General features: G+C 43.0%; 2 protein-coding genes across 3 annotated transcripts; both read left to right on the plus strand.

The window, feature by feature from the left end:
* Nucleotides 1–382: 382 nt before the first annotated feature.
* Nucleotides 383–12,993, plus strand: LOC136427675 (acid sphingomyelinase-like phosphodiesterase 3b). 2 transcript variants are annotated; one of them, XM_066416725.1, is made up of 7 exons: nucleotides 383–687; nucleotides 9,434–9,647; nucleotides 10,150–10,394; nucleotides 10,741–10,904; nucleotides 11,017–11,197; nucleotides 11,751–11,887; nucleotides 12,126–12,993. In XM_066416725.1, exons 1-7 carry the CDS (start codon nucleotides 474–476, stop codon nucleotides 12,507–12,509), a joined length of 1,539 nt encoding a protein of 512 aa, XP_066272822.1. In that variant the 5' UTR covers nucleotides 383–473; the 3' UTR covers nucleotides 12,510–12,993. The 2 variants fall into 2 exon arrangements, with proteins under 2 accessions (XP_066272822.1, XP_066272823.1); XM_066416726.1 differs by lacking the exon at nucleotides 383–687 and adding an exon at nucleotides 8,661–8,787.
* On the plus strand, nucleotides 5,634–7,963 carry LOC136427676 (hydroxylysine kinase-like). The gene is made up of 3 exons (XM_066416727.1): nucleotides 5,634–5,861; nucleotides 6,015–6,215; nucleotides 6,788–7,963. The coding sequence occupies exons 2-3, from the start codon at nucleotides 6,041–6,043 to the stop codon at nucleotides 7,036–7,038; spliced, it is 426 nt and encodes a 141-aa protein (XP_066272824.1). The 5' UTR covers nucleotides 5,634–5,861; nucleotides 6,015–6,040; the 3' UTR covers nucleotides 7,039–7,963.
* Nucleotides 12,994–14,035: the final 1,042 nt, after the last annotated feature.

Raw genomic sequence — 14,035 nt, forward strand, 5'->3', positions numbered from 1 at the left:
CACCTTCGGTGCTGGACACCGAGTGATTACTAAGGAACCCGTGACCCGGGTACTTTTGCGTGTGTGTATGCCTGTCTGTCTGTTGGTCACCAAAATAACTCAAGAACCACTGGACGGATTGGTTATATTGGTGTGTTGGTAGGTTGTGACAAAAAATGAAAATAATTAGATTTTTCGGCCCCGGCTTTCCACGGTACTGCAGCCTGTGTATTTTTCTTGGCGGTAGATAGCTTTTGATGTTAGGAAGATTTAAAGTGGTGTGGGATTGGGCCCCCTTTGCAGTTTCTTTTGGAACTGGAAGGGCGCTTTTGTTAAATTCTTTGATAAGAGGATAACTCAAGAAGGGGTTGACGGTTCGTCGTGATTTGATCAACAGGTTTTCGAAATTTGAATAACCGCAGACCAAAGCCGAGCCGATTCTGCATTAGACGACTCGACGTCCCAGTCAGGAGCGATAACAACAACAGTAAGGCATGGACCAAACAGGGGAGATTGTTGAGAAACCGAGCCTGACAGAGGAACAAGCGATACACCTCGTAGAACGACTTTACGGGTTCAAAGTTGAACGTCTGAGACCACTGAACAGTTACGATGACTTGAACTTCCATGTAATAGTTGACGGCGACACCTCTCGGCCCCATGGCTACACATTGAAGGTTACCAATGGTACTGACTCAATGAATGAAGGTTGGTTTTGATGGATTGTGTTTCGGTATAAGTGTAAGGTTGTGGATATATAAAGTAATGCCTCCAAACGTTGCACATACCTTCAGGGTAGAACTTAATTAGTAGATTCACGTAGGTCAGTATAGATTTTAATAATTCTTTTATACATTGTTTCCTTTTTTGGAATTATACATTTGTCTTAAAACCCTTAAGCTGCAGAATCTTGTGAAGATTGCCGCTCCCGGGTATAACCGGTGTAGGGTATTTCCCGAAACAAAACAGCATCGCAGCGTGTTTCGCGCGGCAAACCCGGAAGTTACATGCTGGCCGGGTGACCTGGGTTCAGGGGTCAAAGGGCGTTGCGCAATCACTGATTACGTAATCGCCATGATGCCTTGCGGCCATTACGTATCCAAGATGGCGCCCTTGCAGACGACGCGGAGATTATTTTTTGTTTTCGGCGATAAATTCAAGGTTTTAACTCTGAATTGTCCGGGTTTACGCACAAATACGTGTTTAGGGAGCTTGATACTACATCGAGAATTCTTCAGTAAATGGCGAAAGTGGCGGCATGCACGTGGAACAAGAAGTTCACGTCGTCCCAGGGGGAATTAACTCACGGCGACGGAGTAAATACAGTGCTGGAAAATTCGACATCGCATCGGTTGCGGAGCTGATAATAATCGTGTTTGTGAACGGTAAAGGTGTTGGAGGCGAGAAATATGTACTATATTTTTTATATACAAATACAATGGTGAATGCTATGTTGTACCAGCCGTTTAGCCGTGTAGTCAGTTCAGCACCCAGGACAGTCCGTAGTCATAAACTCACATAAAGTAATACCCGTGTATTTTCTGTCATGTATGTGATTCTGATATTGTCAGAATTCTCAGAAACTTAATGGTCCATGTGCTAGTGGTTCTATGTGTGTTAGAGTGGATTGCTTGGAAGCATTGTGGAAAGTATATTTTTTATTGCTTTCGTGTGTTTATTACCCATGAAATGTGTGTTAGTAAGCTGGTACACATTTCGGAAGAAAGTATTAGTCGTAAGATTTCAGCTGATACCAAAGAGTTATGTTTCCTAAAGCCTTAGAAAGGAATATACTGTGTTGTAATAAATCAGCATTTCAGCTAAATAATCAGTTCAGCACCCAGGACAGTCTGTAGTCATAAACTTACCTGTGGTAATACCTGGGTGAATTTTTTTCATGTGTATGCAAGACTGATGTTGTCAAGACCTTGCAGAAGTGCTGTGGTACTGATATTGGAATTTCACAAATGGTTTTAATGCTATAATACAACAGGTTACTGAAAATTGTATGTTTTATTGCATTATTGCCCTTGTAAATCATTACTACTGTCACTAGGCCAATGTTGCATGACACAAACAGAAAGAGTAGACTCTTAGCTTTCTATCGATGTATAACATATCGGGGTTATTTTGGAGGAAAGGAACCATAAACTAGTGAAATAAAAACAGTACCCCTTGTTTTTAGAGGGTCTAAAAACGCTGGCACAGAGAAGCTGTACTGGTGAGAAAACCTGGCAGCTAAAGGGTTAATCTACTTACGATGCGTTCTATTGTTTATCTAGCTGAACGGTTTACTTTTATTGACATGGAGTATATGTATACTATGTTTACTGGCTACTTTCATCAAATTCCTATCCCCTGTCTCTCACAATGTCTTCAGACTTTCGGTGTCTAGACACAGACAATATTGTTTTTGGAAGCACGGCGATTCGTAAGTCTATATATTATCATATACAACAATTGTATAAAGTACAAATAGCACATGTCATGTCATATTTCATCAACTCTCATCACCTGAATCTAGCTACGTTGTACAAACAATCACAGATTCATTACAAGAATTATAAGCAAAAGTACTAGTCATTTACTTCATCATGCCCCCTACAATTCGATTCTCAGCTGTGTTTGAGGCCCAAACCGCATTGATGACGCTCCTGGCAGACAAGGGATTCCCGGTGCCTCAAATAGTGCCCAACCTCCGGGGTGACGTCATGAGTTTGGAGACTCTGCGGAAGAACGACAACGGTGCGACATCCATGTCATTTTATTTTGTTCCAATTGCAGCAGGCAACATGACAACCCAGGCAGCAGTAGCTGATATCGGGCGTCTAACACATAGCACATACAATAACAATGTTGCAAATTACGCATATATACAAACATAAGTTCCTAACGTACACAATGATGATAATGGTAATGATAATAATAATGAAATGTCAAAGAGGTTCGAGAGGTCAGAGGTCTTGTTTAACAGTGATAGAGTAATCAAGATTTGAAGTAGTTTGGCGTGGTAAGTTGACTGGGGTGGTTTAAATGGAAGGACCATTGAAACGCTTTGTAGAGGAAGTATATGTTTCGACAGCCTTAACAAGTTTTTTGTTTGTGAGATTGTCATGTCATTGTAGCTAGAGATAGCTTTGAGACTCCAAATCATCCCTCTGTTCTGTTTCTGTTTTGAATATATATACAGTAATATCATTTTTTTGTTGCACCTTTTTTTTTTTTCTGGTGTGTATTTCACTTTGCACTAATCTAATCAATTTATTTAATCTATTTACAACACTGTCTTTGCTGCTTCCCAACAAAAATGCAGGTGATTGTTCTGAAAACATAGTGCGTCTTTTGACATATCTCCCCGGGACTGTGTACCACAATGTTCCAATGACGTTTCCTCTGGCGTACGACGCTGGTGTGTTCCTAGGAAAAGTGCAAGAAGCGCTCAAAGTAACTACTGAGTTATTTTTTTACCACAGGCAAATAGGCAACAATGGGATATAAACAATGCATATTTATATATATTATATGTTACGTTCTATCTTATCATGTTTATCGATTGGTGATGTTGTCAAACGACAGACTGCCCCTCCCCTTAACTCTACGTTTTCCATTCTTACATTTTTGGTATAATCGTGTGTTCATAAAATATTCAACTGTGTTTGTAACGTTATGTATTGGGAATAAGATAAGACGTAACACATGCAGCCGTAGCTATAAGTAACATGACTCTTGATATCAAGGTCACAGGATTATCAACGAAAATTTCGATAGCTTATCTACTGACAACTCAAACCTAAATGGAAGTCAAATACCCCTTTTATTGGCACATGACATGACTTATTGCTTTCTTGTTGCCTCATTGTTTATAGAGGGAGAGAGAATGTTTGACACGCAGTAAGAGCTAGATAAACACTACGTAACGTCACTTCTTTTGTAGGATTTCTCGCATCCCTCGCTACACCGGCCTGACTATGCATGGAACCTGACAGGTCTCACCAGCCTGGACAAGTACCTGCACTGTCTTGACGATGACCGGATTAAGGACAAAATCAGGAAGATTGTGCAGACCTTTGGGGACAAGGTGTTGTCTCGAATTGATGAGTTTCCACAGGGTCAGTTCTTAATTGAAACTACTTATCAACAGCTACTTTATCTATTTTTCTTTAATTAACAACGCTTTATTGAAAACATGCAGCGGGCGATCAACAACATATGATTACAGTTTTCCCAAAGAGGTGACATATCTGCAATGTCACTACACCGTAAAAGCGAAAACCAATTTATCGCACATATTCATGCCGTGCAGGTATGCCGTACAAGTCAAACGTACGTGGAAAACAGGTACAACACCTTCATCGTAGTACCTAACAGTATCAATGATAACCAACTTTGTTAGAGACAACGTCATCAACCCTGTTGGCAAACAAAGGAGTGTCACTATAACGTTGGGTAACATAAATTCGGGATTTTTCCGATAATGGTTGACTGAAATCAATCTAGCAGAACAATAAACCATCCTTTTTCTCTAGCATTCTGTCAGTATCATGTACTATCTTTGCACTAATCATATATATGGTAGATTTTGTCTCTAGTCGTGCTGACACCATAATATTTCAACTCGAAACTACCGTCCGCCGCACGCACAATGACGGTGCTGTCGGACAGGGGTGAACATTAATTCGGGAGAGAAGATTCGTCTTGAATATCTTACCGCTAATTACATTTTATACAGCAGCTATTCGTTCCATCCTTGGCTTGAGGAGAGTGCTATGGATATAGACGTGTCCAAGTAAAAAAATACACGAAAAAACGGCCGTACCGCACACATCAGGCCTACGGGAACAACCCGTGTGTTGAGTCGGTAGAACGTCACTCAAAGTTCACCCCCACCGTGATGGAAATTTGTACTGTACATTATTCATCGGGGCGTTAGCTGGATGCAGTAGAAATGGTAATACTACTATGTCCATGTGTTTCTGCTTGTGCTAAGAGCAAACTTTGAGGAAAATATCGCCATCAGTCCACTATCACACACAACATTTGGACAAAAAAGTGTTCCTCGCAAACGTTTGTCGTCTGCCGAATAGCAGGATTCTGGGTAACGAATATGGCGGCGGGAAAATTCACCGTAGTGCCGTAGCCATTGGTTGTAGCAACAAAGAGGCGTTTTGATGATTAATCACACTTGTCCAGTTGTAGGTTAGCAAAAGAGATTCTAATAAGTTGTATTGTAAATAATTGTGTTGAGCAGGAAGCGGATGTGACACTTATAAACCAGCCGACAACGATGTTGTGTGATTCTCCCACGAAGCCCTCAGACTGTGACAATAAGGGACGGAGAGTTTTTGGCGTAGCCAACTTCTAATGCATGGTTATCGAAGCTTTTCAGACAGTGTTCTGAATACGATAGTCTGTCAAGTTTGCATTTCTAGCGGTATTACTGATGTTGCATCTAGCACATATCCCTAAATACCCCGTTTTCGAAAAATCCCGAATTTAAGTACCCCGCGAATTTATGTTACCCAACGTTATATGTTAGACGTCAAGTTTTCGCGGTTTTTAACAATCTGCCCTAATGGCATTATGACAAGATCTTTATGACACAACAAAAGCACAGCGACTTTCGTAAGGTCTGCTTCATCTACACATACATACAAACGAATAGGTGTATACAAATAAGTTTGATTGCACACAATCATATGAAATAGAGCAACATATTGTAATTTCACGTGCCGTATACTTTTACATTGCTTCTTCTAATGTCCAAACATTCTTTGATTTGTATACCTATCTGTGCACAGTAAGGATTATCACCTCCTAGTATGTAATTGAATCTATCGACAGAACGGAGTGCATTGAACTCACTTGAACAAGCGGAGATAAAGGTGAATAGCTTTGAGCGTTTATCCTCATATCTTGAACAATCCATGATAAAGTGACGTTCATCTTCAATTTCATTTGGGCAGGATGGACAAAACCTTTGATCACGGGTAATTTTACGATACCCAGGCTTCAATGTTCATTTGTCTCCCTCGCAGGTGTAGTGCATGGGGACTTCACTGATATGAATGTCCTTGTTGAAGAAGAATCCACACATCCGGGCAAGTACAGGATCTGTGGGCTCCTGGACTTCGGTGACGTCGTCTTGAACCCACACGTGTTTGACCTTGCCATCGCCCTGATGCATGTGATGTCTGTAGTGACAGATCCAATCGCATTTGGGGGACACTTTTTGGCTGGTAAGTATATCGCACACATGATATGAGATACTGTAAATGCAGAAAAGTTCGCGGTGGTTTTATGTTCGTCGCCGCGAACTTGAAACCACCGCGAACATTTTTTCCAATACTGTAGCAGTATGTGAATATAGCACTGCCGCGAACACTCCAGTTTCGCCTTAGCGCGAAACAAAAACCACGCGAACTTAAATGTATTTACAGACAATCAGGGCCTAAAAGAAGTGTATTGAAGAAGGTTAGAAATCCAGGCACATAATTTACAATACAATTCATAACAGCTAGTTTTACTATATGAAAACAAGTTCCACTTCATAAACTCATGCACGGTAGTTTGGCAGTGTATGCTGTCATACTCTGTCAGATATTTTATGTAGTTGTTTGATTTATTTTGCATGATATACAAAGTAAGTGGTAGTTAGGGGTATGAGAGATATTCAGATACATCGAATTCTTTCCATTGCCGTTTTGGTGCAAACCATTGAGTTTTCAGTATTTTGTTTGTACCTATCTAGTGTGCCAGTAAACTTCACCACCTGAGACATATCTATTTACTGTGTTATATTTTTCTGCAGGATTTGAAAGTGTTCGTGCCCTGACACCCACCGAGTGGGATGTCCTGTACTACTGTGTTGTTGCCAGGGCCTCGCAGTCCTACGTTTTGGGGCACTACACCGCCAGCATCCATCCTCAGAACACAGAATACCTCATGGTTACAGCGGGAAGTGTCTGGAAGTTCATCGACATGTGGTGGGGAACACCGAAAGAGGAGATCTACAAACAGTGGAGGGATATTCAGACCGTTATCCGGAATCAGCCTAGCTAACCCCGTTTTTGTTTCCGAGTGTCTAGATGACAAACTGTTGATTGTTGGTGTTCGTAGTACTACCAGTATTCCTTTCAAATATTCTGTCTCGGTTGATTGTCATGGAAAGAAAATCAGTGGTATTGATAACAAAACTGCTTTTTGTAATTCTAGTGAGGTGGGAAAAGGCAATCTAGATAAATGATTGAACATTCTTGCAGGGAATTCAGACATGACATATGTGAAATCATCTAGCTATATCTTTGTGAATATGTGGTGCACGATATCAATGTTGACAGTACTCTACGGCTGTATTGCAATTGTATTCTGGCAATCCTAATGAAATAAAAAATCAATGAAATATATAAACTTCTCGATATCTCATCAGCACTTCCAGTAGATAACGCACATCCGCATTGAATTACAACACAACATTCGCAACAATACCAAAGTGGCCATTACATTTCTACATAATCACATGATACATTTATTAGCTATGGGGTAGTGAGTTCAATACCTCATTCAGATGCCAGAGTGTGCTTTAATGATTTTGTAGTCTGCACAGTCTACATGGTAATTCATGGTGATTGACTTTTTTTCATCGCAGAATTAGAAGTTGTTACTACTACATCGTCAGACTAACTTCAACAGGCGTTTAGGAGAACAAAACAAGAAATCTCGTTTCTACCAAGAAAATTCAGAAGTAGTTTATCTTGTAGCTCTTGTGCAACGATAACACTGGTGACCAGGTTGCAACGATTAGCACTTGTACGTCACATCATGTACCGTGAGTGGAAGAGTGGAAGGCAACCGTGCAACAGCGCCGCTGTGCGATTCTTAATGGTAACGTTACATGAGCTACGTCTACACGGGAACGTGAGTTTTTACGTTCTATCTACTGTCTACGAGATGTCTGAAAAAGAACCATTGTTTTTGTAAGGCTTCAGACTCCTGTGCGCATCATTCTTACTTGTATACCTCAACAGCGGATGTAACTTTATAACGTTACGTGCTGATACGATTATCACGAGAGGGGTGTGTAGTCACAGTAAACAGCTTATCGCCTGCAAAGAGCCAGCTCTGTAAATGATTAATTTCATTTTATGGGGACTGGCCGTTTTCTCCAGGGGTGTCCACCCTATCCGTCAGACTATACTAGAAACAATTTTGCTACCATAGTTTGTCCTCGGAGTATGCTGATAAACACATTTTAACAAATTCAAACTAGCTCATGTATCCAGTGCAACGGTAAATTACTCGAGGAGTCCCAGAATGGACCTAGCTGGGGCGCAGTGTGCCTCTGTGTGTGTGCGTGCATTTGTGTATTGGCGTGTATGAGTGTGTGTATATGTGTGCGTGTGTGTGTGTGTGTGCGTGTGTGTGTGTGTGTGTGTGTACGTGTGTGTGTGTGTGTGTGCGTGTGTGTGTGTGTGTGTGTGTGTGTGTGTGTGTGTGTGTGCGTGTGCGTGCGTGTGTGTGTATGTGTGTGTATACGTGCGTGTATACGTGCGTGTATGTGTGCGAATAAAATCACCTTTGGCAGTGTATATGATTTAGTCTATACGTAGTTATCTTAACTGTGTTCACCGCGGATATTGTGTGACTAGCTGATGCGTCTATTACAGTCACTGCAGCCGGTTTGTCCCCTCTGCAATGTTTGAACTAAGCAGGTCACTGGGATAGAGATCGCGGAGTAACGGTAACACACCCCGACCATGTTTCTCCTGCTTATGGTGTTTGTGTGCGCCCAGAGTGCGGCTGGGGAGGACGGTGGGTGCATAGGTTATCACAGAGTCTATACATAGATAATCTACCGATGTGCAATAGACCGTCCGTGTCAGAGTCGCAGAAATAGTCGGCAGAAGTGCGTGAAGGACAAAGACAAATGATGTGGATGTGGGAGGGCGAACGTGTATATGTGCACGTTCTGTTCATGCGTACAAATGCACAACGGGAAACAAATGTTATTTGTTGTTTTGGTAACGTTACTTTTGTATTTATCGCTTAATCGATATCATTTCGTGTAAAATGCACTTGCAATTAGCCCTAGTGTGTGTACTTTGTAATAAAACTTACTATTTTCAATCGCAGAATAAAAAGAGTACAAATACAGAAAATGTACGAACTCATAATGTTCCGATTCTGAAGGATATTTCCTCCTTCGTAACCCTGTTATATAATCAGTCGCAGTTTGCTGTGCATCATCAGATTTTAGAGACTTAGTTTTCCGTTTTTATACATGGAGGGCAACCATCGAACCAGGAAAGCGATTGTTCTATTTTATTTTGCACACGGCACTGCGTCAGTTCAAAGGCTAGGCCACATACGTAACTCGTATGTATGGCTTGTATGCTAATCTCTCAACGTTTTCATTTTGCCTCATGCCCCTCAAAACTTGCCCATCTTGCGCTTCCAGGCTGGTTTTGGCAGGTGACAGATTTCCACTATGATCCCCGCTACTCCACCGCCGGGGTCCCGGGCGCGATGTGCCACGAGTCGGGCGGGCGGCAGGACGGCTCCCCGGGGGTGTGGGGAGACTACCTGTGTGACGCCCCCTGGGCGCTAATCAACTCTTCAGTGTACGCCATGAGACAGATAGAACCCAACCCTGACTTCATACTGTGGACAGGGTAAGTAAGGATGGTCAGTGGTGTTGAGATTCGGTCATTGGTCATCGGGTGACGGAAGAGAAAGGCACGAGTCTGTAACATACTAGTATCCCCAAGAATCTGACCAAACACACCGGGTCACACATATCTTCATCAGGGTGATGAAGTGCAGGGGGTGACGCCAATGCTGAGGCTCCCCCACACTCGGGGCCCTGATACATGATGACTATACAAACCCATAAGCGGTATACACAGTACGGTAGTCATGACAATCCCTCACTTTTACCGGACCAAACCCTTGCTTGTGAAACTGTTGTGGCTGTGGCTCTTCTTTTGAAAGTGGTAGATGAGGTTTTTTCTCTTCATGTCAGAGTGTTAGGGTAAAAGTTCAGATCTATTTGAGAACAATACTTATAAAAACAAATATCAAAAGTATTATAGTTAGCGAAAACATCAGGGGGCTAAAAAGTCACCAAAATTGATATATCTACATATTACTTTCCTATCCTAACGTCTGCCTCAGGGATGACACCCCGCATGTGCCAAACGAAGAGCTCGGACAGCAGGTTGTCATCAACATCATCGGTAACCTGACGTCACTACTGAAGGAGGTCTTTCCGACCAAGAGGGTGTACGCAGCCCTCGGTAACCATGACTACCACCCTAAGAACCAGTTACCGCCCGACGGGAGTGACATCTACGATGCCGTCGCCGAGTTCTGGCGGGACTGGATGGATGACGACACGGCCAGCAACGTCTTCAAGCAAGGTACAAAACTGGCGAGAAGGGGGAGGGGACAAGCTAAGTATCTGCATCAATAATTGATGGCGTAACTGTGACATACCTATAAACTGTGGCGTTATACCTAAATTTGGTTTGTGACGTTTGTCACAATTCATAAAGTGATCATTCCGCGCTTTGCAGTTTGCGAACTAGCCATAGCGACTCTACCTGGGCTTCATTTTGATACTGTCTGAGACCTTGTCGTACTAGGTCCAAGCAAAGCAAAAGACGCCCTGCTAGAGTCGCCACGACTACTTAAAAGCGTATAACCATCCAATGCAACATTGTACAAGTACCTGTCTTTCTAAGAACACATGAACTGTATTTACAGGTGGTTACTACGCGGTATCCGCTGCTCCTCACCTGCGTATTGTTAGCGTGAACACCAACCTCCACTACAGGTCTAACCTGGTGACAAAAGACATGGAGGATCCGGCCGGACACTTCGCCTGGCTGGACAGGGTGCTCAGCGACGCACAAACCAACTCAGAAATGGTACTATCATTTGAATAGATCATAACATGATTCATTTTGCACAACGGTGTTTTGTACTTCAACTCATAATTTAATTGTTCCACACAGTGACTGTTTCATATACCATTCATAGGTTTTCCTTGTCGGGCATCTGCCACCTGGATTCTTCGAGTTGAAGAGAAGCCAGTATTGGATGTACCCGAACTTTAACGAGCGCTACAACGAACTCGTTCGGAAGCATTCGGCAGTCATCGCGGGACAGTTCTTCGGCCACCACCACACGGACAGTTTCCGTGTCTTCTACGACGATGAAGGTGAGACATAAAGGCATTAGGGATTCACGGTTGATTGTAAGAAAAGAATTGCAAGAAAAGAAAAACTGTCAACCTCATGGGAATCTGCACGATAGTGCAGCAAAGATCGGTTTGAATTTGAAATAGTTAGGCTCCTCTCGACAAGGTGACACGCTTATGCTTCGGTCCCATTTCCAAACCGTGGCCTGGCCTGGCAGCTTGTGGGAGCGAAAAATATGGTAAAAAAAGACAACAAAAGACACAAAACGTAAAGCAATTACTCCTAACCATAAATTGCGTATTTTCTTGATATGCATTTTTTATTTTTGTTCTCGCAAACAGCCCGGCCGGGCCGCGGATTGGAAATGGGACCGAAGCATTAGCTGTGCCCTTTTTTGACGAGTTTACTCGATATTGATACTGTGTACCCCTAGCGGTCTTACCCAACACTCGTCTTGGCGAATCCCCGAAAGAACCCCACATAGGTCTAGGATGTAAACGGATAGTTTTAATTAGCAAGTAGCAAACAACGGTCTTTGTATTTCTTCCACGTCAACTTTTCTCCATGCTGTAGGATCAGCCGTTAGCTCGATGTTCCTGTGTCCTGCCGTGACCCCGTGGAAGACGACCCTGCCCGGCATAAGCGGGTTCGGCGCCAACAACCCTGGTGTCAGGCTGTACAAGTACGACAGACAGACGCTACAAATTAAGGTGAATTGAATAAACAACGGCTTTAGGAAATGGGTTGAAAATGGGTTTATTGCGAGCGTGTACAACCCAAACCCTTGGGATATGAGAATTGCAGAGGCCTTCGTGAAATACAAGTACAATTTTGTGTGTGTGTGTGCGTGCGTGTGTGTGTGTGGGGGGGGGGGGTGTATTGCCTGTTATAACAATCCGTGTCTGTCATTAGTTAGTCATTTTCACATTTCACCTGTCTCCTTTCCAGGACGTGGTTCAGTACTACACCAACCTCACGGAAGCCAACCTGAGCGGCAGGCCGGTGTGGCAGGAGGCCTACTCGCTCACCGGCAACTTCGGACTGGCTGACGGCGGAACAGACTCCCTTCACCGCCTGGCCGCCTCCTTCACCGGCCCCGACGCGTCGCAGTTCCGCAGATATCACCAGTATAACACGTTGAGCTATGACCCGACTGAGACCTGTGATACTGACTGTTGGGTGGATCATGTCTGTTCTATTATTGCTGTCGGACATGACGATTACGACGTGTGCGTCAGGGACAAAATCACAGGGGGCGCTTCTGAGAGCAAACAGATCCGGACGGTCATGATGGTGTTGATCTGCCTCTTTACTGTTCTATTAACAGTGTAGAAAAAACTTTAGATACATCGCTTTCTGTCAGTTGCAGTGAAGCCTCGTAGAGTAACATGCTTGTGTTGTGATTTTGGTTATGATGGACGTACACTGACTGACGAAAACAGGTGTCGAAACTTCCGATCTGATCAGGGTTCAGTTGCAGAAAAATTGCAACTTGTTCAGATCCTATTGCCATAGTATCGGACGAGCATTTGAAATGACACGATCTTTTACTTAGAACAAACCATAGCTATTACTTGGAAATGTTGTCTTTCTGCATGTAATCCTTGTAAACCGTGACAAGGAAATAGCGGACTCCTGCCCGGAGATTTTCATCTTATCTTGATTTTCCGATGACAAACTTTTTCTACGAAAAAAACGAGGTGGGGACAGGTGACCGGAAGTGTGACGTAATGCAAAACTTTTCCAGCCATAGCCTTAACTTCCCGCTTCTTCCTATTGTGTAGGGCACAATACACCAATAAACCTATCATTTCTACACGGCCATCTGTCTATCCTTTTTCTGCCAAAACTATTTCTTTGAGACATTTCAACGACGCTACAGTCGTCAGAAACTCTAGAGTCTCCACTATCGATACAATCAGACGACGTCGTTCCACAGGAAAGTCGTAAATGATTACAACGTGACGTAATTCAACCTTTGCCCTTGCGCACGTGGATGATGTGGTGTAAGCCCGGCAGGGCGATGTTTTTCCTGTCTTTCATAGAATCCTGCTGCTGAGTTAGATAAAGTGTTTCCGGCCAAATACAAAAAGCTGTGTTAGCACAGAATGTTGCAATGACGTCCTGCCGTCAACTCCGCGCATCCGTCTTGAGTCAAACATAAGAAATCAGGGACACAAGTGTGTAAGGTGTGTCGCTCTGCACGACCTCACGGCTGGCTACGTGACCACGAGTTTGAACACAAGGCTACAATACTGTCTACGTGCACTTGCACTGACATCCATTGTTAACGTTATGAATATATATATATACAGTTAGAATTTATAGCCCACACATTCCTTTGTTATAACATTGTTTGTATAAGTATCGTCTGGGGTAATAGAACAACTTATCTAACTTTCAAATCCACCTGTCGTATTCACTAGGCACTGACATCCATTGTTAACATTATGAATATATATATACAGTTAGAATTTATTGCCACACATTCTTTTGTTACAACATTGTTTGTATAAGTATCGTCGGGTATAATAGAACAACTTATCTAACTTTCAAATCCACCTGTCGTATTCACTAGGCCGGACCTGAGTAAGGACGTTCACCGGTTGTTGAGGACCTTTTGCCCGGGACCTCTTTACCGGGTTATTTAGAACCTTTCTAGTGTTGAAACATGTCACTTAGTATGTCTTATCAACATAGCAACGTCAAGTTTAGTACTCTCTAGCAGCATGAACAGTTGTAAATGACAGGGCGAGTCTCGACATTAACCGAAAGGTGCACGGCTACGACAAACGGATGTAACTTATCAGGCGCGGTCCCATAGAAAGTACGGCTGCGATTTGGTTACACCTATACCT

This window comes from Branchiostoma lanceolatum, chromosome 2 (assembly GCF_035083965.1).
Source record: "Branchiostoma lanceolatum isolate klBraLanc5 chromosome 2, klBraLanc5.hap2, whole genome shotgun sequence".
Lineage (NCBI taxonomy): Eukaryota > Metazoa > Chordata > Leptocardii > Amphioxiformes > Branchiostomatidae > Branchiostoma > Branchiostoma lanceolatum.

Excerpts from the sequence above, each read along its gene's own strand:
- LOC136427675 (XM_066416725.1), top strand. The coding sequence starts at position 474 with ATGGACCAAACAGGGGAGATTGTTGAGAAACCGAGCCTGACAGAGGAA. Across the intron at positions 9,648-10,149 it reads GACTTCATACTGTGGACAGG|GGATGACACCCCGCATGTGC; the intron begins GTAAGTAAGGAT and ends CGTCTGCCTCAG. Across the intron at positions 10,905-11,016 it reads CACAAACCAACTCAGAAATG|GTTTTCCTTGTCGGGCATCT; the intron begins GTACTATCATTT and ends TACCATTCATAG.
- LOC136427676 (XM_066416727.1), top strand. The coding sequence starts at position 6,041 with ATGAATGTCCTTGTTGAAGAAGAATCCACACATCCGGGCAAGTACAGG. Across the intron at positions 6,216-6,787 it reads TGGGGGACACTTTTTGGCTG|GATTTGAAAGTGTTCGTGCC; the intron begins GTAAGTATATCG and ends ATTTTTCTGCAG.